Below are 27,669 nucleotides of genomic sequence, written 5' to 3' on the forward strand. Positions count from 1 at the left end.
TACAACTATGAACGTTTGAAAATCTTGAAAAATAATCTGGCCTTAAATGACCATGTACTCTTATAATCTCCATCTGGCACAGCCAGAAGAGGACTGACCCCTCAGAGCCTGGTTCCTCTCTAGGTTTCTTCCAAGGTTCTGGCCTTTTTAGGGAGTTTTTCCTAGCCACCATGCTTCTACATCTGCATGGCTTGCTGTTTGGGGTTTTAGGCTGGGTTTCTGTATAGCACTTTGTGACATCGGCTGATGTAAACACGGCTTTATAAATACATTTGATTGATACTGTAGCTATATTGAAGCTATAAACTCTGGGGTGTATATTAAATAGGTGAAATCTGAAATGTACACACACCTTTTAAAGTGTGCTGAGCAGAAGGATATCAGATTAGATGTGTGTGGAGTCAGGAGCTCAGACAGGCAGTGGGGACAGATAGACAGATACAGGATTAACAGATTTAGACAAAGGACTATAGACACAAAGACACAGGACATATAATACACACACACACACTGCTAAATTCATACATACGGGTAAACGTTCTCACAGAAATACACATTCTCAGACACATACACACACAACACAACACACATACAACATACCACGACAAAACACAACATAACACAAATTGGAGATTAACACATTGACCCCAGAGTGACCGTTTGACATCAGAGCTGAAACAGGATCGTGTCTGACACACACGCACGCACGCACGCACGCACGCACGCACGCACGCACGCACGCACACCACTAGATAAGTAAAGAAGCACTTATGGAAAGCCACAAAGTTTGGAGAGGGACGTTCACTCAAGCGATAGACACATAGTGAGCAAGAGAGAGAGGGTGCGAGAGAGAGGGCGGGAGAGAGAGAGTGAGTGTTCTCCATAAAGTGGTTTCTTCTTCTCCCCTAGACTACCCACTGTCTGGCCTCCCCTTTTAGACACATAACTGGAGAGATTTAGCATAACCAATTACAAAGTGAACCATCCACCCTCCCCCTGCTGCCTCCATCTCTCCTTCCATCCACCCTCCCCCTACTGCCTCCATCCCTCCTTCCATCCACCCTCCCCCTGCTGCCTCCATCCCTCCTTCCATCCACACTCCCCCTGCTGCCTCCATCCCTCCTTCCATCCACCCTCCCACTGCTTCCTCCATCCATCCCTCCTTCCATCGTCCTCTCCCCCTGATGCCTCCATCCCTCCTTCCATCCACCCTCCCACTGCTTCCTCAATCCATCCCTCCTTCCATCCTCCTCTCCCCCTGCTGCCTCCATCCCTCCATCCATCCACCCTCCCACTGCTTCCTCCATCCCTCCTTCCATCCACCCTCCCACTGCTTCCTCAATCCATCCCTCCTTCCATCCTCCTCTCCCCCTGCTGCCTCCATCCCTCCATCCATCCACCCTCCCACTGCTTCCTCCATCCCTCCTTCCATCCTCCTCTCCCACTGCTGCCTCCATCCTTCCTTCCATCCTCCTCTCCCCTGCGTCCTCCATCCCTCCTTCCATCCACCATCCCACTGCTTCCTCAATCCCTCCCTCCTTCCATCCTCCTCTCCCCCTGCTGCCTCCATCCCTCCATCCATCCTCCTCTCCCCCTGCTTCCTCAATCCCTCCCTCCTTCCATCCTCCTCTCCCCCTGCTTCCATCCCTCCTTCCCTCCATCCTCCTCTCCCCCTGCTGCCTCCATCCCTCCCTCCTTCCATCCTCCTCTCCCACTGCTTCCTCAATCCCTCCCTCCTTCCATCCTCCTCTCCCCCTGCTGCCTCCATCCCTCCCTCCTTCCATCCTCCTCTCCCCCTGCTGCCTCCATCCCTCCCTCCTTCCATCCTCCTCTCCCACTGCTTCCTCCATCCCTCCCTCCTTCCATCCTCCTCTCCCCCTGCTACCTCCATCCATCCCTCCCTCCTTCCATCCTCCTCTCCCCCTGCTGCCTCAATCCCTCCCTCCTTCCATCCTCGTCTCCCCCTGCTTCCTCCATCCCTCCCTCCTTCCATCCTCCTCTCCCACTGCTTCCTCAATCCCTCCCTCCTTCCATCCTCCTCTCCCCTTGCTGCCTCCATCCCTCCCTCCTTCCATCCTCCTCTCCCCCTGCTGCCTCCATCCCTCCCTCCTTCCATCCTCCCCCTGCTGCCTCCATCCCTCCCTCCTTCCATCCACTATCCCACCTGCTGCCTCCATTCATCCCTCCCTCCCTCCTTCCATCCTCCTGCCTCCATCCATCCCTCCCTCCTTCCATCCTCCTCGCCCCGTGCTGCCTCCATCCCTCCCTCCTTCCATCCTCCTGCCTCCATTCATCCCTCCCTCCCTCCTTCCATCCTCCTGCCTCCATCCATCCCTCCCTTCTTCCATCCTCCTCTCCCCCTGCTGCCTCCATCCCTCCCTCCTTCCATCCTCCTGCCTCCATTCATCCCTCCCTCCCTCCTTCCATCCTCCTGCCTCCATCCATCCCTCCCTCCTTCCATCCTCTTCTCCCCCTGCTGCCTCCATCCCTCCCTCCTTCCATCCACTATCCCACCTGCTGCCTCCATTCATCCCTCCTTCCATCCTCCTCTCCCCCTGCTGCCTCCATCCCTCCCTCCTTGCATCCTCCTCTCCCCCTGCTGCCTCCATCCCTCCCTCTTTCCATCCTCCTCTCCCCCTGCTGCCTCCCTCCTTCCATCCTCCTCTCCCCCTGCTGCCTCCATCCCTCCCTCCTTCCATCCTCCTCTCCCCCTGCTGCCTCCCTCCCTCCCTCCTTCCATCCTCCTCTCCCCCTGCTGCCTCAATCCCTCCCTCCTTCCATCCACTATCCCACCTGCTGCCTCCATCCCTCCCTCCTTCCATCATCCTCTCCCCCTTCTGCCTCCCTCCCTCCCCCCCTCCCTCCCCCCCTCCCTCCATCCCTCCTCTCTCTCTGTGTCTACTGCATAGGTGTCTTTCAGAGGAGGAGGATTATTGAATGTCAGCCTCTCTTCATGTGCAAGTCCCCATGCTGACGGAATATTGAGACATCCTGGCATTTTGCCCCCCCCCCCCCCCCCTTTGTCAGCCTGTCAGTGTGTGGGGAAGATAAAAGAACCCCCCTACCACTCCATCACCACTTCTCATAGTGAGATCAACCTTTGGGGGAGGGGGGAGAGGTACTGCTTCAAAAGTCCATCAGAGCGAAAGAGGGAGATGATGTCATTAGACCCTGGTTAGTGTGAGTGTGAGTGTGAGTGTGAGTGTGAGTGTGAGTGTGAGTGTGAGTGTGTGTGTGTGTGTGTGTGTGTGTGTGTGTGTGTGTGTGTGTGTGTGTGTGTGTGTGTGTGTGTGTGTGTGTGTGTGTGTGTGTGTGTGTGTGTGTGTGTGTGTGTGTGTGTGTGTGTGTGTGTGTGTGTGTGTGTGGGAGGGAGGGAGGGAGGGAGGGAGGGAGGGCAACGGACGGACGGCAACGGGCAGATAGACATAAACAGACAGACATAAACAGGCAGACAGACATGAACAGGCAGACAGAAACAGGCAGACAGACATAAACAGGCAGACAGAAACAGACAGAAACAGACAGACAGACAGAAACAGACAGACAGAAACAGACAGACAGACAGAAACAGACAGACAGACAGACAGACAGACAGAAACAGGCAGACAGAAACAGGCAGGCAGACATAAACAGGCAGACAGAAACAGGCAGACAGACAGAAACAGGCAGACAGAAACAGGCAGACAGACAGAAACAGGCAGACAGAAACAGGCAGACAGAAACAGACAGACAGACAGAAACAGACAGACAGACAGACATAAACAGGCAGACAGAAACAGGCAGACAGACAGACATAAACAGGCAGACAGAAACAGGCAGACAGACAGAAACAGACAGACAGACAGAAACAGACAGACAGACAGAAACAGACAGACAGACAGAAACAGACAGACAGACATAAACAGGCAGACAGAAACAGGCAGACAGAAACAGGCAGACAGAAACAGACGGAAACAGGCAGATAGACGGAAACAGACGGAAACAGGCAGATAGACGGAAACAGACGGAAACAGGCAGACAGACGGAAACAGGCAGACAGACAGAAACAGGCAGACAGACGGAAACAGACAGAAACACAGAAACAGACAGAAACAGGCAGACAGACAGAAACAGGCAGACAGACAGAAACAGACAGAAACAGGCAGACAGACAGAAACAGGCAGACAGACAGAAACAGACAGACATAAACAGACAGACAGACAGAAACAGACAGACAGACATAAACAGGCAGACAGAAACAGGCAGACATACATAAACAGGCAGACATAAACAGGCAGACAGACAGAAACAGGCAGACAGAAACAGGCAGACAGACATAAACAGGCAGACATAAACAGGCAGACAGAAACAGGCAGACAGAAACAGACAGACAGACATAAACAGACAGACAGACAGAAACAGACAGACAGAAACAGACAGACAGACAGAAACAGACAGACAGACAGAAACAGACAGACAGACAGAAACAGACAGACAGACATAAACAGGCAGACATAAACAGGAAGACAGAAACAGGAAGACAGACAGAAACAGGCAGACAGAAACAGGCAGACAGAAACAGACAGACAGAAACAGACAGACAGACAGAAACAGACATACATCAACGGACAGACGGCGACGGATAGACATCAACGGATATATGGCAACAGACAGAAACAGACAGACAGACAGAAACAGACACAGACAGAAACAGGCAGACAGACAGAAACAGACAGAAACAGACAGACAGACAGAAACAGGCAGGCAGACAGAAACATACAGACATAAACAGGCAGACAGACAGAAACAGACAGACAGAAACAGGCAGGCAGACAGACAGAAACAGGCAGGCAGACAGAAACATACAGACATAAACAGGCAGACAGACAGAAACAGACAGACAGAAACAGACAGACAGAAACAGACAGACAGAAACAGGCAGACAGACAGAAACAGACAGACAGAAACAGACAGACAGAAACAGGCAGACAGACAGAAACAGACAGACAGAAACAGAACAGAACACATGTAATCTAATGTGCAGTGAGCCAGTAGCTGTCAGTGGTGCTCTGCAGGCAGACATGCGGACAGTGCTCAGGGCCAGTCTGGTCCATAAGCATGAATAATACACATTAACTACCACAGCCTCTCTCACTGTTCTCCGCTTCAGGGTTAGAGAATAGCAGAGGGCTAATCACAGCAGAGCAGAGTCCATGTCCAAAACAACACTCTATACATTATACAGTATATACCACCCTCTGTACAGACATCAATGTAACATTAACCTGACTGACACGGGATATTATAGAGAAAAGTCCAAGATACAGCCAAACATCTCTGAAGACTAGGAGTATTGCCACTTGCAGTATTCACATATTCCACCACTGTGTTGAAGACATTTTTCTAGTACACTGTGGCTCATTGTAGATAAAGATGGAAAAATACCTATATGTTGCTGTGGTGTGTTTGAGAGAGCAGCTTTGACAGCAATCTCATACAATACAAGGTAAGTGTATGGCTGTCTGATTCCTGAAGGTGTGTGTGTGTGTGTGTGTGTGTGTGTGTGTGTGTGTGTGTGTGTGTGTGTGTGTGTGTGTGTGTGTGTGTGTGTGTGTGTGTGTGTGTGTGTGTGTGTGTGTGTGTGTGTGTGTGTGTGTGTGTGTGTGTGTGTGTAAGAGAGAGAGCGTGCATGCACTGGTGAACGCGCAGGTGTACATTTAGGTGTGCGTGTGTTCATATGTGTGTAGCAGACAGTAATTAAACCAATTATCAGAATGAAGCATAACACTGACATCTGGGGCTCTTCCCTTGATGCCCACACAGACCAGATGAGAAAGAACTCAGACCAACAAAATGGCTGCCATGATCACAAGATAATATCAGTCAGGAGGATTAATGATAAAGCTAAAATGCAACCAACAATATTATGCTTTAATATTTCAGGAGTAGGAGGGACCCTATAGATAGATGCACTACAGAAACAGAGCAGTATGACTTGGGCCTTGATGCTAAGTGTCAGTCCACAGTCCTGTTATTCACATTAACAGCTGTGGCCGCAGCCACACCAGCTCACCGCGACTCAGACAGAGTAATTATAGTAGCACTGAATAATGAAAGGGAAAGTGTTTAAATCAACCGTGGAGGTCGTGGTGATAGTAGGCTCTGTCAGGTGTACGTGTGGAACAGTGGAGGCTGCTGAGTGGAGGACGGCTCATAATAATGGCTGGAACGGAGCGAATGGCATGAAACACATAGAAACCATGTGTTTGACACCATTTCCATTAATTCCGCTCTAACCATTACCACGAGCCCGTCCTCCCCAATGAAGGTGCCACCAGCCTCCTGTGGTGTGGAGAGAAGACACAGGCACATGGATACAGAAGAACTGTTAGTTTGATGGGTTTCTGATGGTAGGCGTATACACACAAAGCTTGCGTGTGCACATACACACACATACTCACATGTAGAAAGACACACACAGCAAGCTAAGATCGTCTTGCCATCCCAATGCTCCATCCCACACATCAGTCATTAAAGACTCAAGGTCTCAGCGTCTGAAGTGGCTCCTCTGTTCCACCAGGAGAAACTGCATCACTCTAATTCATGATATATGCTTGGCTGTAGGTTTCAGTCCTGCGTGTGTGTGCGTGCGTGTGTGTGTGTGTGTGCGTGCGTGTGCATGTGTGTACAGCACAGTACAGTTGGCCTGCCATGTGGGAGGAAGGCGGGTGAGAGAATACTGACGGTTCATATTTTACATAATAGTAATCATATACAGTACATGTACATGTCATCTCCTCCTCTCTATACCATAGCACTCTGCCAACACTCCCATATAGCACAATGTTTGAACATGTAGGCACTACCTGAACAGGAAAGGTCAGCACGTGTGTGAAAGCAGGGATTGCTGTTAAGACTGAAAAAACTAAAGCAGAACCCGAGCAGAACATAGAATGTGAAACTATCGCTGAAGACATAGAACACATGGAATTCAGACCAAATTCAGACTCAGCCCTGATGAAACACAGACAGTCTGAATTCAATCATCTACTGTGACTGTGGATGTTAAACAGAAAATGAGGTCAGTTTTGACAATCTGTCTGACAGGAGCTCAGCAAACAAAGGACCAGTGAGATGGCTGTAGCCTACATGTGCAGTCTGCTCTTTGTTCAAAACAAAACCAGCTGACGGATTACAAACTCCTTTCAAATAGAATTCAAATGCCAAACCATATAATGTTTAGAAAATAAAATTGATAACTCGATCTTCACATTGGCTGCAGTTGATGAAATGTGATGAAAAGAGTAACAAATCGGTAGTACTGCTGAACGGCTCATAACAATGGCTGAAACGGAGTGGATGGAATGTCACCAAACACATGGAAACCATGGAAACCATGTGTTTGATGTATTTGATACCCTTCCACACTCTAGACATTAAATCGATGTCCTCCCCAAATAAGGTGCCACCAACCTCCTGTGATCGATGACAACCCCTTCGTCTGTGGACACATTCACAATGTGCACTATATGTTCAAAAAGCCCATGTTTGCCGTGTAGACCTGTCCTATGTGGTAGCCTGTTCCTGTGGGTTTTACCAGTGGACTCACCCAAGGGTAAGATGGAGGGGGACTAGATTTATGTAGAGATTCCCCCGTGTATCTACACATAATGGGACCAGCCATCCTATGACCGTGACCACGGGAGCATGAACTGGAGAGAGGAAGGTTGTATGTGTGGCCATCTCTCTTTCACACACATGTACACATATGTACACGCACATCATGAAATCCATCTGTGTGTGTGTGTGTGTGTGTGTGTGTGTGTGTGTGTGTGTGTGTGTGTGTGTGTGTGTGTGTGTGTGTGTGTGTGTGTGTGTGTGTGTGTGTGTGTGTGTGTGTGTGTGTGTGTGTGTGTGTGTGTGTGTGTGTGTGTGTGTGTGTGCCTCTTCCCATGCTGGTGTGACATCTGCTGCACAGGAAGTCCTGGGCAGGACAGTAACCTGAGCCAGGCTGGGCAGTGCCCATCTCAGAGACATATGCCCACTCTCAGGACATACACTGCCTGGCACACACTCCAATGCCCTGGCAGGACACAGCAGAATGCTTCATTACCTCACACAGTGACCTGATAACACCTCAACCGTGTGTGTGGGACAGAGAGAGAGAGAGAGATATGGAGAGACGGTGAGAGAGACCTAGAGACGGAGAGACAGAGAGAGAGACGGAGAGACGGTGAGAGAAACCTAGAGACGGAGAGACGGAGAGAGAGACAGAGGGAGACAGAGAGAAAAATAAGGTGGAAACTGAGCTGCACTTCCTAACCTCCTGCCCAATGTATGACCATTTTAGAGACATATACTGTATTTCCCTCAGATTACACAGATCCACAAAGAATTCGAAAACAAATCCAATTTTGATAAACTCCCATATCTACTGGGTGAAATGTCTTTATTGTTTTGAAACTTCTGTATGTGTAATGTTTACTGTTCATTTTTATTGTTTATTTCACTTTGTATATTAGCTACCTCACTTGCTTTGGCAATGTTAACACTTGAATTGAATTGAGAGAGAGGGAGACGGAAGGTGTGTGTGTGTGTGTGTGTGTGTGTGTGTGTGTGTGTGTGTGTGTGTGTGTGTGTGTGTGTGTGTGTGTGTGTGTGTGTGTGTGTGTGTGTGTGTGTGTGTGTGTGTGTGTGTGTGTGTGTGTGTGTGTATCACCTCATCTCAAAGGGGAGCGAGAGGAACGAGGGGCCAGCGGAGGTAACGGTCCGTGCTCTGCCAAACGATCCTCCATCTTTTGTCCTGGACCAGTCTGGCCATATGGGCCCAACACGTCAGATACAATAAAGATACATTAAACCAGCAACACACTCTCACACGCTTGGACTTGACACAATACAACTACACCCCATTAGACCAAATGACACACACTCAAACAAAACACACATACACACATGCCTGACACAATACACCAAACCTCACAACATTAAACCAAGTGACAAGTAGTTTCTCCATAACACCATGGAAACAGAAATGTACACATAAACACACACACACACCAAAGGGGTATACTACATACGTTGCTAGATGTACCCAGGCTTTTCTGAAATTAGTGCCGTCTTTCTTTTATTATGTATCATTAATGCTGCTTTTTCCCATAATAATAATTGTATTATGTCACAGAAAACGTTCAGATTCAACCTGTCATTACTAAATATGTAATGTGATAGGTACTATTTAAGTATGACAATTTTTTTTGACAAAAAAACTTTAATCAATTATTTAATCGGTCGTCTTCCTCAAATTAAGGGATACTGACTCAATCTTTGCAAGAGGGATGGACTCTGATTTCATTGGTCCTCAACTCGCAGCTCATTCAGGATAAATGGAGTTAGCTCTGAGTTAGCCTGCCCTGGAGCAGGTTTGTTCTGAAGGATTTGTTGCCATAGAAATGTACCTGGCTAAAAGGTGAGCCACTTTCGCGGTACCTGTTATCCCAGGTTGAACTCAGAGTTGACCTCAAAGTTACCTCACTAACTTCTCAAACCCGGTACATAGCATACAAGACACAATGACCTGATCACAATGTTAATGTTTTCTAATTTCCATATTACAACAACCTGTGTTTATCTTTGCCAGGTAACATTCTATTGTCCTGTTCCAGGTAACGTTTTATTGTCCTGTTCCAGGTAATATTCTATTGTCCTGTTCCAGGTAACATTCTATTGTCCTGTCCCAGGTAACGTCCTATTGTCCTGTCCCAGGTAACATTCTATTGTCCTGTCCCAGGTAACATTCTATTGTCCTGTCCCAGGTAACATTCTATTGTCCTGTCCCAGGTAACGTTCTATTGTCCTGTTTCAGGTAACATTCTATTGTCCTGTTCCAGGTAACGTTCTATTGTCCTGTTCCGGGTAACATTCTATTGTCCTGTTCCAGGTAATGTTCTATTGTCCTGTCCCAGGTAACGTTCTATTGTCCTGTTCCAGGTAACATTCTATTGTCCTGTTCCAGGTAACGTTCTATTGTCCTGTCCCAGGTAACATTCTATTGTCCTGTCCCAGGTAACGTTCTATTGTCCTGTGCCAGGTAACGTTCTATTGTTCTGTCCCAGGTAACATTCTATTGTCCTGTTCCAGGTAACATTCTATTGTCCTGTTCCAGGTAACGTTCTATTGTCCTGTCCCAGGTAACGTTCTATTGTCCTGTCCCAGGTAACGTTCTATTGTCCTGTGCCAGGTAACGTTCTATTGTCCTGTGCCAGGTAACGTTCTATTGTCCTGTGCCAGGTAACATTCTATTGTCCTGTTCCAGGTAACGTTCTATTGTCCTGTTCCAGGTAACGTTCTATTGTCCTGTTCCAGGTAACATTCTAGTGTCATGTTCCAGGTAACATTCTAGTGTCCTGTTCCAGGTAACATTCTATTGTCCTGTTCCAGGTAACATTCTATTGTCCTGTTCCAGGTAACGTTCTATTGTCCTGTTCCAGGTAACATTTGATTGTCCTGTTACAGGTAACATTCTATTGTCCTGTTCCAGGTAACATTATATTGTCCTGTTCCAGGTGACATTCTATTGTCCTGTTCCAGGTGACATTCTATTGTCCTGTTCCAGGTAACATTCTATTGTCCTGTTCCCGGTAACATTATATTGTTCTGTTCCCGGTAACATTCTATTGTCCTGTCTCAGGTAACATTCTATTGTCCTGTCTCAGGTAACGTTCTATTGTCCTGTTCCAGGTAACATTCTATTGTCCTGTCTCAGGTAACATTCTATTGTCCTGTTCCAGGTAACATTCTATTGTGCTGTTCCAGGTAACATTCTATTGTCCTGTCTCAGGTAACATTCTATTGTCCTGTTCCAGGTAACATTCTATTGTCCTGTTCCAGGTAACATTCTATTGTCCTGTCTCAGGTAACGTTCTATTGTCCTGTCTCAGGTAACATTCTATTGTCCTGTCTCAGGTAACATTCTATTGTCCTGTTCCAGGTAACATTCTATTGTCCTGTTCCAGGCAGAAGGAGTTGGCGGGGAGACCAGGCCTTTATTTCCTCAGTAGACAGACAAGAAGTTTCTCACCTCCACAGACCACTGAAGCAGCAACTTATTATGGTTGAGAGATGGCACCGAATACATACACACACCCTCCCCCCCCCCCACCACACATGAGACAGACATTCCGACAAACCAGATCATAAGGCTTGGAAGACAGATGGTGAGACTGAGAATGTCATTCACCCGGAGGAAACAGACCTTGATGAAGACAAAATGTCCGCTGTCTCCTCCATCGTTCTCCCTCCTCACGCTAACAGATTGAGCACTACTCACTAGAAGTGGGTCAGCTCTCCTCAGGGCTAAGGGAGAACAACACACAGATCAACACAATGCTAATCAGAACTATGCTAATAGAACGTGCTACTGTCTGGAGGAGTGTGCTGTAATTGGGCTAGAGAGAAGGAGCAAGGCATGCACATTGCCCTGGGAGGGAATGGGGAAATTAAAGACTCAGCGACATGTGACAATCGTTGTGTGTGTGGAGAGTAAATATTTGACTGTCAAGGCCACTGTCCTCTGGCTGTGCCTGATGTCATGACACATTTCTCTACACATCCACCTCCAGACAACTAGCCATCAGCTAACAACTCAAGACAAACACACTGGGAAACAATCCTCTACATAGGTAGCCTGTCATGACTTCCGCCGAAGTTGTTCCCTCTCCTTATTCGGGCGGTGTTCGGCGGTCGACGTCACCGACCTTCTAGCCATCGCTGATCCATTTTTCATGTTCCATTGGTTTTGTCTTGTCTTCCATCACACCTGGTTCCAATCCCATCAATTACATGTTGTGTATTTAACCCTCTGTTCCCCCTCATGTCCTTGTCGGTGATTGTTTATTGTAAGTGTATGTGTACGTCTGTCCTGGTGTGTATTTAACCCTCTGTTTCCCCTCATGTCCTTGTCGGTGATTGTTTATTGTAAGTGTATGTGTACGTCTGTCCTGGTGTGTATTTAACCCTCTGTTCTCCCTCATGTCCTTGTCGGTGATTGTTTATTGTAAGTGTATGTGTACGTCTGTCCTGGTGTGTATTTAACCCTCTGTTTCCCCTCATGTCCTTGTCAGTGATTGTTTATTGTAAGTGTATGTGTACGTCTGTCCTGGTGTGTATTTAACCCTCTGTTTCCCCTCATGTCCTTGTCCGGTATTGTTTATTGTAAGTGTATGTGTACGTCTGTCCTGGTGTGTATTTAACCCTCTGTTTCCCCTCATGTCCTTGTCGGTGATTGTTTGTTGTAAGTGTATGTGTACGTCTGTCCTGGGGCCTGTTGCACAAAAGTAGAATTAAGACATCCGGGATAAATGACTCAGCTGAGCTCAATGAAGCCAAAACATGTGCGTCCAGGCTTAATTGGTTGCACAAAGACCAAGCCAGGATGAGCAGACACGGATTCATTAAGCCAGGTGAAACCAATCCTGGATAGGTGCGCGCTCACGGCTCACTCAAATAGACCCCGCCACAGATCACAGATTAACTGATTTACCATGGCAACTAGAGCCGCGTACTTTTCCCCGTCGGAAGCACAAATCCTCATGGAGGCATACGAGGAGGTAAAAGATATAATTAAGAAGAAAGGCAACACCGCCACAGTGATAAAGCAAAGAGAAAAAGCGTGGCAAAGTATTGCAGACCGCCTGAATGCGTAAGTAGTGCACAATTACACACTCACCGCTCCGCTGAAACATCACAATTACAATTCAAATATTTAATTCACATCTCCAAAAATGCAGTTGTACTGTAATTATGAAACGGTTAAATTTTTAATTGAAATGCACTGCAGATATGAGTGAAATTGTGTAAAGTAACTCCATCACACTGTATAAAGCTATGATAAATTTTTTGATATTTTTACTGAAAACAAGACAAAAATACCAAGTAATTTTTTGCAGTGTGACTCCATTAAATGTGTGTGTGTGTGTGTGTGTGTAGATTAAACATGAACGGGCCAAAACGGACATGGCAGCAGGTCAAAATCAAATACAAGAACATTCTGCAGAATGGTATGGTCCCTGACTAATATTTAACAAAGCACAAGCATATATTGTACCCAGAAGGTGCCTGCTCACACATTGTCTGTACTGTTTTAGCAGTGAAAAAGAATACCCACAGACAAGGCACGGGTGGTGGGTCACCAAAGGCTGACCTTACCCCAGCAGAGGACATGGCCTTGGAGCTAAATAAAGGCAGGCCCGTCTTAGAGGGGATCCCTGGGGGGAAAGAGACGAGCATAGGTTCCTCCCAAGATGCCACCCGCTTCATTCAAGGTATGTCCTTCCATCTCTACATGGGATACAACCACATTCATATTGAATCAATTTGGACTGTCTGACTTTGGTTTACCTATTGCCTTGCAGTGTCTGGCAGCACTGTGTTCCTGTTAGAGCCACCAGCACAAGCACCAGACGATGCTGATCCAGTGAGTACTCCATCAAAGGCATACTGTAGGCCTGGCATGTCTTGTCTACTAGCTTCAATATGAATCCGATTAAATGTGATAGGGTGAAGGCCCCAGTGCAGCAGCAACAGCACATGATGGAGACGATGATGAGGAGGAGACCATCTCTCTGGATTCCAGAAGGCATGAGGTATCATGTTAAGACTGTGAAAGTACTATTTACTCTACAATGGTGAGGAGTCCTCATCAAAATCAAAAAATCTAATTTCTTTTACAGGACCCAGATGCTATACAGTGGGAAAACCAGCCTGGCAACATAGTGCGTATTAATAAAAGGACACCACATCCTGCCAAATTCCAGCTGCGCTAATTGTATTGTGTTCACAGAGCTCACAAGCTATCAGAAAGTTGTATGGCAACCACCTCCGGCGCCAAATAGAACTGGCAGACATAGACATTCAGTACAAGAAGAAAAAGATGGAAAATCTTGCACTGGAGTCCGAAATAAAAAAGAGGACAATTAGGAAACTGGACCTTGAAATAAAAAAACTTGAGAGGGAGGTGAGATATGCCTTCAATGTACACTGTATGCTAACTGTAACACAAATGTATTAATCATTATTTTTCTTTCCTCCCCCAGCTCCAAGAAGATGACACAGCTCAAAATAAAAATTAGGTATATTCTCGTAAAGTCAAGTGAGCCATGACATATGAGCTCTTATTGTGAGCACACAGGACGGTGGCATCTTTCTAAGGTTTTTTTTATTTTCCCAGCAATCAGTACAACCAAGTCATCGTTATAAGGCATCGCCCTCTTTTGCCCACCCCCCCAGCACCAGGTGTGGCCACTAGCCTATATGAAGGCCCAAAATTGTGTGTTCCTTTCTGCTCTGACAATGGCATGCCCATTCGTGCGAGATGTGGTGGATGAAGAAGCACTTGTGCTGAGGAGAGCCTTCAGGCGAGAAAGGGTCTTCAGGGACCGGTTGGACCCACTGGCCTTCCCTGATGACCATCTATATGAAAGATACAGGTTTTCTGCAGATGGCATCAGGTATCTATGCAGACTACTGGGTCCCAGGATTAAGCACGGCACTGCACGGAGCCATGCACTGAGTGTGGAGCAAATGGTTTGTGTGGCCTTGCACTTTTTTGCTAGTGGAGCCTTCCTGTACTCAGTGGGGGATGCAGAACAGCTGAACAAGGCCACAATTTGCCGCACAATAAGGAGTGTGTGTCTGGCTATCAAAGCATTAGCAGATGTCTTCATCTCCTTCCCTGGCCACAGAAGACTCTGTGACATCAAAGAGGAGTTCTATAGGATTGCAGGTAAGAGGATCTACAAATTACAGGACAACTGTTAACACATAGTAGGATACTCATTACTTTGTGTGACAGGTTTCCCCAATGTCATTGGTGCAGTGGACTGCACACACATAAGGATAAAAGCCCCCTCAGGTGCCCATGAGGCCGATTTTGTGAATAGGAAATCCTTTCACAGCATTAATGTTCAGGTGAACATAACTTTTTGATATTGTCCATTGACGAACACTCTGCATTGCCAGTGATGTGCATTGATTGGTGTAATATTCCTCATCTTATGATTTCAGATGGTCTGCAATGCTGACTGTGTGATCAGCAATGTTGTGGCAAAATGGCCTGGCTCAGTCCATGACTCCAGAATCTTTCGGGCCTCTGAAATCTATCAGTGCCTATCACAAGGTAAGCCACACAACCCCTATTTATAACCATCATGGCTGTGTCAAGAATATCACTGTGTTTATGAGGTAGTAATGATGAGATTTTGTGTTGACAGGTGAATTCTCTGGTGTGTTGCTGGGAGACAGGGGGTATGGCTGCCAGCCTTTTCTCCTGACACCTTTCACAGACCCCCAGGAAGCACAGCAGGCCTACAACCATGCCCATGCCAGGACCAGGGCCAGAGTTGAAATGACCTTTGGCCTCCTGAAGGCACGCTTTCACTGCCTTCACAAATTAAGGGTCAGCCCTGTTAGGGCATGTGATATTACTGTGGCTTGTGCTGTCCTCCACAATGTGGCCTGCCTGAGGAAGGAGAGGGCCCCCAGAGTGCCACCAGCCATGGACTGGGACAATCCGGCAATCTTCCCTGATGACGACAGTGGTCGGCTGCTGAGGGACCAATATGTGTTGAATTATTTTAGTTAGTATGTGTGCTTTCAATTTTGGTTAAATATGTCCTGCGGTGGCAGAGGAATTTGGGTTTTTTTGGGTTCGTTTTTTGACGAATTTGGCCTCTTATGATGTTTGTGCGGTATACTGTGTGTAATACAAGGCTGCAGGGAGGCTACTGCATCCATTCATTTGTCTGTTCAGTTGATGTGTATGGATTTGTCCTGCATTTATTTTAGTGTGCAGACATGCAGGGTGTGTTATATACAGACCTTTGAATGTGTATGTATAATTTTGTATAATATGCTTGGATTCTGTGCTTTCCATCTTGTAGAGTCACTGTGACTTCAGTTTCGAAAGGAGCTGATGGTTTACCTGCTTTGTTTTGTCCTTATTCAATAAAGGAACATAATGTTACACATTGTTTTTATATTCATATGGAATGTGTATTTGTTTATATGACAGAGTACTAGGGCCACACTGAAGAAAAAGGATAAAGTCATAAATTTATGAGGCTGGTTCTTTCTGCAGAAAAGCTACATATTGTTTTTACAGTTTTGATACTTATGACAATGTGATACTTAATATTCTGGCACATCAGCATGTCTTTGTTTATGAAACCATACTGAAGTACAATTTCACGAAATGCCCCACATCTGTCATTTTAACAACTGTCCTCCTTTAAAACAACTGGTTACAATATTATGACTTGTGTTTTTTTCCCCTCTGTGGCCCTAATATTCTATCATTTTATATATAGCCTTATAGTCTATGGGAAACTGTAAATTATCTAATGATAGCAACATCATCTAAAAATCATTTTTTATCCAAAATCATTGAAATTAATGATCACAAACGTTTAAATAATAACAGTGGGTCTAGTTATATGTGATAACAATGTATAGTGAGCAGTGAAATAACTATTGGTTTCCATTTGTGGTGACTGCTGACTGACATTAGGGATGAGATTAAATAGATCCTGGAATTTAGCCTGGTCTGGAGCAGGCTAGCTCCACAGAATAAATCTCCATGGTAATTTATACCATAACATATCCTCCTGCCCCCTATCCATCTTTAGTGCAACCGGATTACGGATCAATTGAGCCAGGATCACCAAGATATCCTGGCTTAATCCCTTATCCTAGTTTTGTGCAACAGGCCCCAGGTGTGTATTTAACCCTCTGTTTCCCCTCATGTCCTTGTCCGGTATTGTTTATTGTAAGTATATGTGTACGTCTGTCCTGGTGTGCGTTGGGTTATGTACCCATTTATTTTATTGTTCTGTTTTCCGGTGGGTTTTGTTAATAAACTGCGCCGTTGGAAACACAGTTATTTCTCTCCTGCGTCTGACTTCTCTGTCGCCAGTTAAACACCCTTACATAGCCATTGGCTTCCAATGTTTCCAGTTGTCACGAACTGGCTCGAAGTTCGTAAAAAAAGGGAGACAATGTGGAGACAAGGAATAACAAAATATATTTATTAAATAAAGTAAACTAAATACAATTAACAATGGTGTGTGTAATCAGTAGTGTAAGTGAGTGTTTTGCATGCCTAAATGTGATAATGCGGGGTGTTGAAAGGTGCCAAAGCAAACAACCAAAAGGCCACAAAAAAATACCACAATGCAATCTATAAAGGTGTCTGCATGGAGAGAGTCTCGCCAAGGAATGGGGAAGAGGTGCATTTATCCTGGGACACACCCGACCCCAGGTGTGTCCCATTTCTCTGACGACCCTCCCGGCTCCGCCCACCGACATCCTATTAAGGAAAACAAGAGCAAAGAGACAGAATGTGGCAGACAGAGTGGGAGGGTCGTCACACAGTGGTGTAAAGTACTTAATTTAAAAATACTTTAAAGTACTTAAGTAGTTTTTGGGGGTATCTGTGCTTTACTTTACTATTTATATTTTAGACAACCTTTACTTTTATTTCACTATATTCCTAATTAGAATAATGTACTTTTTACTCCATACATTTTCCCTGACACCCAAAAGTACTTGTTACATTTTGAATGCTTAGCAGGACAGGAAAATGCTTCAATCCATGCACTTATCAAGAGAACATCCCTAGTCATCCTTACTGCCTCTGATCTGGCAAACTCGCTAAACACACATACTTCATTTGTAAATTATGCCTGAGTGTTGGAGTGTGCCCCTGGCTATAAATAAAAATTAAAAAATAAAGTGGTGTCCCGTCAGGTTTGCTTTTTGATTTAAGTATATTTTTGCAATTACATTTAACTTTGACACTTACTGTAGATATATTTAAAAGAAAATACTTTTAGACTTTACTCAAGTGGTATTTTACTGGGTGACTTTTACTTGAGTCATTTTCTATTAAGGTATCTTTAATTTTACTCAAGTATGACAATTGGGTACTTTTTCCACCACTGAATGTTTCAAGTTGTAACGTCAGGTGCACAAGTACAGTGAAATGCCTTTCTTGCAGCTCTAACCCCAACAATGAGGTAATGAATAACAATGTAATACTAAAAATAACAAGGTAGAACAAAAACATGAGAAAACATCAACAAGAAGAACAATGTGTCTATGTGTGTGAGTCTGTTTATATGACTGACTGAATATCTTCTGAATAGCCCCCCTCTCTTCCTCTAAGGATCACCCACCTTAAAGAAACACAAGAGGTGAAAAACAGTAGGCCTATTTCATGTTGAACTGCTCCAGTGAATTCTGCTCGCACGCACGCACGCACGCACACACACACACACACACACACACACACACACACACACACACACACACACACACACACACACACACACACACACACACACACACACACACACACACACACACTAGCCCCCCTATTGCATAATAGGTAATAATAACTTTACACCTATCTCCTGCATCAGTGTGACACACTACCCCACTTTGTTCTGCGCACTGAGCGGATGAACATAGTGTGTGTCCTTTGGGTACCTTCAGAGGGCTGAGGTGTCCACATAGCTGCCTGTCTGCCCTTGCTCCCCCCCTCTTGGTAATAGTTGCTCCCGAGTGGCGCAGCAGTCTAAGGCACTGCATCTCAGTGCAAGAGGCGTCACCACAGTCCCTGGTTTGAATCCAGGTTGTATCACATCCAGCCGTGATGAGGAGTCCCATAGGGCGGCGCATAATTGGCCCAGTGTCGTCCGGGTTTAGCCGGGGTAGGCCGTCATTGTAAATAAGAATTTGTTCTTAACTGTCTTGCCTAGTTAAATAAAGGTTCAATTGAAAATATATATATAAAAATAAATGTGTGATCACAACACAGCTTTACACAAAGCCTATGAGAACATGTTAAAACAAACACAACCTCAGTGGGCCAACACAGTCCTGAATGGTGCAGACGACCCAGGGTTCAATCCCTGGTCAGATATAATCATGAAGAGTGCAGACAGTCCAGTTTGTCCAGTGGGGATAGGGATTACACTATAAAGGCAGTTGCATGCAAAAGACTGCACTACATAACCTTCTCTAATACCATTATACAAGATATACTCAATGCCTGATCAAATATCTTTAAAACCTGTACTTTAATATAGTCAGTGTGCATGTATGTTTAATCCTCAATCCAGGAAGAACATCACTAAATCCCTTTTGATCTATGAACTAGAAAAGCCTTTAACTTTAAAAATACTACACACAGTGTTCTGACCATACAAACACACACATATGAACACATATACACACACATATGAACACAGACACATATGAACACACATATGAACACATATACACACACATATGAACACATACACACACACACATATGAACACACATATGAACACATATACACACACACACATATGAACACACATATGAACACATATACACACACACATATGAACACACATATGAACACATACACACAGACACATATGAACACACATATGAACACATATACACACACATACAAACACACATAAAAGCATTATTCTATGTTTCTACTAACATCTGGGAGGTCATCTTCCTAGTATTGGTAATTATGGCTAGTCGTACACAGAGGAGGACACACATTTCAGCGTTTCTGTTTTTACACTATAAACTCTTGGGTCTTTCAATACAATGGGTCAGACAGTACAAGACAATACGTCTTAAGAACAATCTGTCTCGTGGTAATCAATCGATCAAATCAAATGAAGCATTCATACTGCAATCAATAAACTCCTATAAGGAAAGATGGCAGTCTGAAACGTTAATCAATCAGTTTGCTGCTGTATGAACGGCGAACAGAAAAACGTTCCTGATCCAATAGATTATCATACCAATCAATAAATGTATTGATGAGCTAATAATTGATAGTGAGAACGATCATTTAATCAAGAGTATAAATGTGAACAAGACTAACTGCTGGACTGCTTTAGGTTGAATGAGCTGAGGCAAGAACCGTACAACGGTTGTTTGTGCCAAAACATTTTGGACTGCGTCAGTCTGACACATGCATGCAGGCACATACACACGCACGGGGACACACACAGCTCGATCTGCCAGAGGCGCCAAGGGGGTAGGGGGTGAATGAACTAATTGTACAGTACAGCTCACAGAACAACAACATCAAAGAGAGAAAGAGGAGACAGAGGGGCGTTGGGGAAAGAAATGGGTATTGAGAGAAGGGATTAGAGTGGGTATTGAGAGAGGGGAGCAGACTGGGTATTGAGAGAAGGGATTAGAGTGGGTATTGAGAGAGGGGAGCAGACTGGGTATTGAGAGAAGGGATTAGACTGGGTATTGAGAGAAGGGATTAGACTGGGTATTGAGAGAAGGGATTAGACTGGGTATTGAGAGAAGGGATTAGACTGGGTATTGAGAGAGGGAGCAGACTGGGTATTGAGAGAGGGGAGCAGACTGGGTATTGAGAGAGGGGAGCAGACTGGGTATTGAGAGAGGGAGCAGACTGGGTATTGAGAGAGGGGAGCAGACTGGGTATTGAGAGAGGGGAGCAGACTGGGTATTGAGAGAGGGGAGCAGACTGGGTATTGAGAGAGGGGAGCAGACTGGGTATTGAGAGAGGGGAGCAGACTGGGTATTGAGAGAGGGGAGCAGACTGGGTATTGAGAGAGGGGATTAGACTGGGTATTGAGAGAGGGGAGCAGACTGGGTATTGAGAGAGGGGAGCAGACTGGGTATTGAGAGAAGGGATTAGACTGGGTATTGAGAGAGGGAGCAGACTAGGTATTGAGAGAAGTGATTAGAGTGGGTATTGAGAGAGGGGAGTAGACTTGGTATTGAGAGAAGGAGCAGACTGGGTATTGAGAGAGGGGATTAGAGTGGGTATTGAGAGAGGGGAGCAGACTGGGTATTGAGAGAGGGGAGCAGACTGGCTATTGCAAAGAAAAGAACATTGAGAGAGATATTAATGAGAGAGTAAAGAGATATTGGGAGAGAAAGAGAGAGAGAGAGAGAGAGAGAGAGAGAGAGAGAGAGAGAGAGAGAGAGAGAGAGAGAGAGAGAGAGAGAGAGAGAGGATAAAAAATATGGAAAGAAAGAGAGAGAGAGTCTTTCAGACAGAGGAAGAAAGAGAGAGGGATGGAGAGAGTGCAGGAGTAGGGTTCAGAGCAGGGGCGACCAGACAATGAAGGGCTGTGGTGTCATCTGCTGAACGGGTCAGGTGTGTGTGTGTGTTTGTTTGTGTGTGTGCGTGTGTTGACTGCTCTTCAGTATCAGGTGCCTGAGAGGACAATGGTCCATCGTTGTATGGAAGGGAGATTGTATAGAAGTCCTGGAAGTGGGGACGGAGAGGGGGAGAAAAAAGACAGAGCAGGTGGTATGACTCACTAGTATCAAATCAAAGAAACAAAGCGACAGTGGTCGAGAGAGAGAGGGAGAGAGAGAGAGAGAGAGAGAGAGAGAGAGAGAGAGAGAGAGAGAGAGAGAGAGAGAGAGAGAGAGAGAGAGAGAGAGAGAGAGAGAGGGAGAGGGAGAGGGAGAGGGAGAGGGAGAGGGAGAGGGAGAGAGAGAAAGAGAGAGGACATTGTCTGACAGACCTACCAACCTGCACATGTCCGTCATTTAATCTCAAAAGTACGCATTGGCAATATATACATTGTTATGTCATGCCAATAAAGAACATTTAATTGAATTGAAATTGATAAAGAGGTAAAGAGAGAAAGAGAGAGAGAAAGCGAGAGAAAAAACTAGAGAGAATACAAATTCCATCTAGACACCGTTGCCCTAGAGCACACAAAAAAACGATATATACAGTTGAAGTCGGAAGTTTACATACACTTAGGTTGGTGTCATTAAAACTCGTTTTTCAACCACTCCACAAATGTCTTGTTAACAAACTATAGTTTTGGCAAGTCGGTTAGGACTTTTACTTTGTGCATGACACAGTAATTGTTCCAACAATTGTTAACAGACAGATTATTTCACTTATAATTCACTGTATCATAATTCCAGTGGGTCAGAAGTTTACATACTCTAAGTTGACTGTGCCTTTAAACAGCTTGGAAAATTCCAGAAAATTATGTCATGACTTTAGAAGCTTCTGATAGGCTAATCGACATCATTTGAGTCAATTGGAGGTGTACCTGTGGATGTATTTCAAGGCTCACCTTCAAACTCAGTGCCTTACCTTGACATAATTGGAAAATCAAAAGATATCAGCCAAGACCTTTCCAAACGCCTGAAGGTACCTCGTTCATCTGTACAAACAACAGTAAGCAAGCATAAACACCATGGGACAACGCAGCCGTCATACCGCTCAGAAAGGAGACGCATTCGGTCTCCTAGAGATGAACATGCTTTGGTGCGAAAAGTGTAAATCAATCCCAGAACAACAGCAAAGGACCTTGTAAAAATGCTGGAGGAAACAGGTACAAAAGTATCTATATCCACAGTAAAACGAGTCCTATATCGACATAACCTGAAAGGCCGCTCAGCAAGGAAGAGCCACAGCTCCAAAACTGCCATAAAAAAGCCAGACTACAGTTTGCAACTGCACATGGGAACAAAAATCGTACTTTTTGGAGAAATGTCCTCTGATCTGATGAAACAAAAATAGAACTGTTTGGCCATAATGACCATCGTTATGTTTGGAGGAAAAAGGGGGAGGCTTGCAAGCCAAAGATCACCATCCCAACCATGAAACACAGGGGTGGCAGCATCATGTTGTGGGGGTGCTTTGCTTCAGGAGGGACTGGTGCACTTCACAAAATAGATGGCATCATGAGAAAAGAAAATTATGGGGATATATTGAAGCAACATCTCAAGACATCAGTCTGGAAGTTAAAGCTTGGTCGCAAATGGGTCTTCCAAATGGACAATGACCCCAAGCATACTTCCAAAGTTGTGGCAAAATGGTTTAAGAACAAAAAAGTCAAGGTATTGGAGTGGACATCACAAAGCCCTGACCTCAATCCCATAGAAAATGTGTGAGCAGATCTGAAAACCGTGTGCGAGCAAGGAGGCCTACAAACCTGACTCAGTTACACCAGCTCTGTCAGGAGGAATGGGCCAAATTCACCCAACTTATTGTGGGAAGCTTGTGGAAGGCTACCCGAAACGTTTTGACCCAAGTTAAACAATTTAAAGGCAATGCTACCAAATACTAGTTGAGTGTATGTAAACTTCTGACCCACTGGGAATGTGATGAAAGAAATAAAAGCTGAAATAAATAATTCGCTCTACTATTATTCTGACATTTCACATTCTTAAAATAAGGTGGTGATCCTAACTGACCTAAGATAGGGAATCTTTACTAGGATTAAATGTCAGGAATTGTGAAAAATGTACTTTAAATGTATTTGGCTAAGGTGTATGTAAACTTTCGACTTCAACTCTACCTCGTTCTAAACAACAGCGCCATAGGTAACTTCCACAAAGCTGTGAACCATTTGAGAGACAAGGCAAGAAGGGCCTTCTATGCCATCAAAAGGAACATGAATTTCGACATACCGTTTAGGATCGGGCTAACAGTACTTGAATCAGTTATAGAACCCATTGCCATTGATGGTTGTGTGGTCTGGGGTCCGCTCAACATCCAAGAATTCACAAAATGGGACTAGCACCAAATTGAGACTCTGCATGCAGAATTATGCAAAGATATCCTCTGTGTACAACGTAAAACACCAAATAATGTATGCAGAGCAGAATTAGGCCGATACCCACTAATTATCAAAATCCAGAAAAGATTCTTTCAATTCCACAACCACCTAAAAGGAAGCGATTCCCAAACCTTCATAACAAAGCCATCACCTACAGAGAAATTAACCTGGAGAAGAGTCCCCTAAGCAAGCTGGTCCTGGGGCTCTGTTCACCAACACAAACAGACCCCACAGAGCCCCAGGACAGCAACACAATTAGACCCAACCAAATCATGAGAAAACAAAAAGATAAGAACTTAACACATTGGTAAGAATTTACAAAAAAAACAGAGCAAACTAGAATGCTATTTGGCCTTAAACAGAGAGTACACAGTGGCAGAATACCTGACCACTGTGACTGACCCAAAATGTACAGACTCAGTGATCATAGCCTTGCTATTGAGAAAGGCCGCCGAAGGCAGACCTGGCCCTCAGGAAAAGACAGGCTAAGTGCACACTGCCCACAAATTGAGGTGGAAACTGAGCTGCACTTCCTAACCTCCTGCCAAATGTATGACCAAATTAGAGACGCATTTCCCTCAGATTACACAGACCCAGAAAGAATTAGAAAACAAATCCAATTTTGATAAACTCTCATGTCTGTGGGGTGAAATACCACAGTGTGTCATCACAGCAGCAAGATGTGTGACCTGTTACCACAAGAAAAGGGCAACCAGTGAAGAACAAACACCATTGTAAATACAATCCATATTTATGTTTATTTATTTTCCCTTTTGTACTTTAACTATTTGCACATGGTTACGACATTTGAAATGTCTTTATTCTTTTGGAACTTTTGTGAATGTAATGTTTACTATTCATTTTTAATGTTAATTTCACTTTTGTTTATTTTCTATTTCACTTGCTTAGTCAATGTAAACATATGTTTCCCATGCCAATAAAGCCCCTTAAATTGAAATTGAAATTGGCCTAGCTCCAGACGCCCCTACATCCACCACCCTCATTCTCCCCACAAAAGAGTCTCCACACTGGGAGGGAGAAACCACTGTACACCCTTCCTCCCCAACACTCCCCATCCACATCCACACAAACACAAAAGGGACTAACACGGAGCAGCCAAACAGGTGCCGTTTTGCCGGAGGTTGCGGAGAACAGAGAGGGTTTGGCCACTTGGTGCGTTGCGAGGCCGCTTGAGAGGGCTTCTGGGGGTTGTCATGGAGACAGGGCTAAAAGAACAAAACGCTTGTTTTTGGAAGAAGAGATGAGCAGAGAGAGGAGAATAGGAGAGAGAGGAGAAGAGAGAGGAGAAAGAGGAGAGAGGGAAAACGTTCTATTAGTTCTGCAGAAAATGGCTGCAGGTTTCACTCACATCCTTTCAACTCCACTCTTCTTTCTCCTCTCCTTCATTTGCTTACACTGTGTTCTCCTCACAAAACCAACAGTGCCTCTAAGGTTATAACAAACAAACCTAAAACAACCTTACTGGTGAATACCCCAGGTGGTGTGGGTTGGTAATCCTAATCACTTATGGAAAAGAGAGAGAGTTAGCAAATAGACTGTCAAATACTAAATGCGAAAATATGAATAACAGAGGGAAAAACACAACATGGATTGCCGTAGGCCTACTTCAGAGTCTCAATGCTAAATGCTAATAGCATTCATCAGAGAGAAGAACACTGAAATGGATTGCTGTTCTTCAGATTCTCACTGTTAAATGATAATCACTAATAGCACTTATGTTAATAGTGAGAAAGAACACAAACATGAATTGCTAATTCCCAAAGCTAAATGCTAATAGCATTTATGCTAATAGCATTCAACAGAGAGAGAGACCACGTGAATGGATTGTCGTAGGCCTCTATCAGATTCTCAATGCTAAGCATTTAGCATTTATCAAAAAGCAAGATTCGCTTACACAAATAAATATGTAAGTGCATCATAAAATGGCCTCTTTTCAAAAAGAGCATATAACATCTCTCAGAAGGAGACAAAGCAATGTTCCCTGAACTCAACTTCCTAAGTGATGGTGCAACCGCCCACCTGCAGATGTGGCAATATTGGAAATCGTCACCTTGTCTCATGGAGACCGGTGACATCACCAAAGGACCTTTAATGACCCTTAACAACCCTTCACAGTGTCTGGGGAGAGAAGGTGAATGAGGTCTTCGGGAGAGGCAGGGGTGACCAGGTTCGATTGGCGATGATTGCGCAACAGGTGAACAACATGTTGGCAACATCACAAAGGCTGTTGAGTTCTGGTAAGTGAGTTGTTGCCATGGTGTTCTATTTGGAGAAAGCCAGAGCTCTGATTGGTTCTGTGTGTGGGTAAAGACTGTTTATCAGAGTATATGCTGTTACCGCTGGAGAAGGCGTTGTTGATGGAGTGTGTGTGTACGTGTTCTCTTCAAACATACAGGCAACCACAGGCCTACTATATAATACTTTGTGTGTGTGTGTTGTGTGTGTGTCTGTGTGTGTGTGTGTGTGTGTGTGTGTGTGTGTGTGTGTGTGTGTGTGTGTGTGTGTGTGTGTGTGTGTGTGTGTGTGTGTGTGTGTGTGTGTGTGTGTGTGTGTGTGTGTGTGTGTGTGTGTGTGTGTGTGTGTGTGTGTGTGTGTGTGTGACTATTTGTATAATTAGTAGGCTGATTCAAATATACCTTTTATAATATTTCCTCTAATGTTATTAGACTCCTCTTTCTCTCTCTATTATTGTGTCACGCTCTGACCATAGAGAGCTGCTTATTCTCTATGTTGGTTGGGGCGTGACAGTGACTAGGGTGGGTCATCTAGGTGTTTAATGATCTATGTTGGCCTGGTATGGTTCCAAATCAGAGGCAGCTGTTTATCGTTGTCTCTGATTGGGGATCATATTTAGGCAGCCATTTCCCCATTGTGCTTTGTGGGATCTTGACTATGTTTTGTGTAGCTGTCTGTGAGCAGCCCAGAACGTCATGTTTCGTTTTTCTTCTGTTTTGTTTGGTAAGTTTAGAAAACCTGTGGAGTTCCAGTGAAGGGAAATATTAATGCTACAGGCTGCGCCTTGGTCCAATCATTATAACGATCGTGACATGTTGCTTCAATCCATTCTCGCTTTCAACAGTTAAATTAAATAAGTGTTGTTGTCCTTATCTTCATCATTCTAATGACATCGTTGAATAATATAGAATTAGATGCAGAATGCTTTCACTTCTCTTCAGGATCATTGAATTGTTATGGGTCTGAATAAATAACTGCTATAACCTACAGCCAATGCGCATTCGCTCTTCTTTCAAACTACCTGTGAGTTCTATTGGCTGGTGTATTTAACATTCAGCAAAGAGCTTGCATCCCTCTTCCAATAGTCTATTGGTATAAGAAATGCAAAAAACAAATGTCCAGCATATTCTAGTCTAGCTTTTCCTGCATGGGACTCCAAGAGCTAAGGAGCCTTTTTTAAGGAGAGAGTCCAGCGGAGCACAGGTGTGTGCGTATTGCGCAAGAGACAGAGGCTATAAGTTAGAAGCTTATTATGCATTATTAATTAGCTAAATATAAGGCTAATACTGCATTGAATGTATTACCTGAATGAGGTAGGGTAGGACATCTTCAGTATAAGTCGGAAGTTTACATACACCTTAGGCAAATACATTTAAACTCATTTTTTCACAATTCCTGACATTTAATCCTAGCAAAAATCCCTGTCTAGTTCAGTTAGGATCACCACTTTATTTTAAGAATGTGAAATGTCAGAATAATATTATACATACACTCAATTAGTATTTGGTAGCATTGCCTTTAAATTGTTTAACTTGGGTCAAAACATTTTGGGTAGCCTTCCACAAGCTTCCCACAATAAGTTGGGTGAATTTTGGCCCATTCCTCCTGACAAGAGCTGGTGTAACTGAGTGAGGTTTGTAGGCCTCCTTGCTCGCACACGGTTTTTCAGTTCTGCCCACAAATGTTCTTGAGGTCAGGGCTTTGTAACGTCCACTCCAATACCTTGACTTTGTTGTCCTTAAGCCATTTTGCGACAACTTTGGAAGTATGCTTGGGGTCATTGGTT

At 44.7% G+C, this 27,669-nt stretch overlaps 2 protein-coding genes across 3 annotated transcripts; both read left to right on the top strand.

Moving 5' to 3' along the window:
• The first annotated feature begins 11,165 nt into the window (after nt 1-11,165).
• LOC139565901 (myb/SANT-like DNA-binding domain-containing protein 4) lies at nt 11,166-14,456 on the top strand. Of its 2 annotated transcripts, XM_071386547.1 has the most exons (9): nt 11,166-12,679; nt 12,967-13,037; nt 13,125-13,301; nt 13,392-13,453; nt 13,536-13,622; nt 13,710-13,751; nt 13,820-13,993; nt 14,073-14,108; nt 14,207-14,456. In XM_071386547.1, exons 1-8 carry the CDS (start codon nt 12,522-12,524, stop codon nt 14,106-14,108), a joined length of 807 nt encoding a protein of 268 aa, XP_071242648.1. In that variant the 5' UTR covers nt 11,166-12,521; the 3' UTR covers nt 14,207-14,456. The 2 variants fall into 2 exon arrangements, with proteins under 2 accessions (XP_071242648.1, XP_071242647.1); XM_071386546.1 differs by having other exon boundaries at nt 13,820-14,456.
• A 167-nt stretch (nt 14,457-14,623) lies between these two features.
• Nucleotides 14,624-16,442, top strand: LOC139565902 (putative nuclease HARBI1). Its single transcript, XM_071386548.1, has 3 exons — nt 14,624-14,761; nt 15,043-15,154; nt 15,249-16,442. Exons 1-3 carry the CDS (start codon nt 14,693-14,695, stop codon nt 15,617-15,619), a joined length of 552 nt encoding a protein of 183 aa, XP_071242649.1. The 5' UTR covers nt 14,624-14,692; the 3' UTR covers nt 15,620-16,442.
• The last annotated feature ends 11,227 nt before the right edge of the window (nt 16,443-27,669 follow it).

The sequence above is a fragment of the Salvelinus alpinus genome, chromosome 37, assembly GCF_045679555.1.
Source record: "Salvelinus alpinus chromosome 37, SLU_Salpinus.1, whole genome shotgun sequence".
Lineage (NCBI taxonomy): Eukaryota > Metazoa > Chordata > Actinopteri > Salmoniformes > Salmonidae > Salvelinus > Salvelinus alpinus.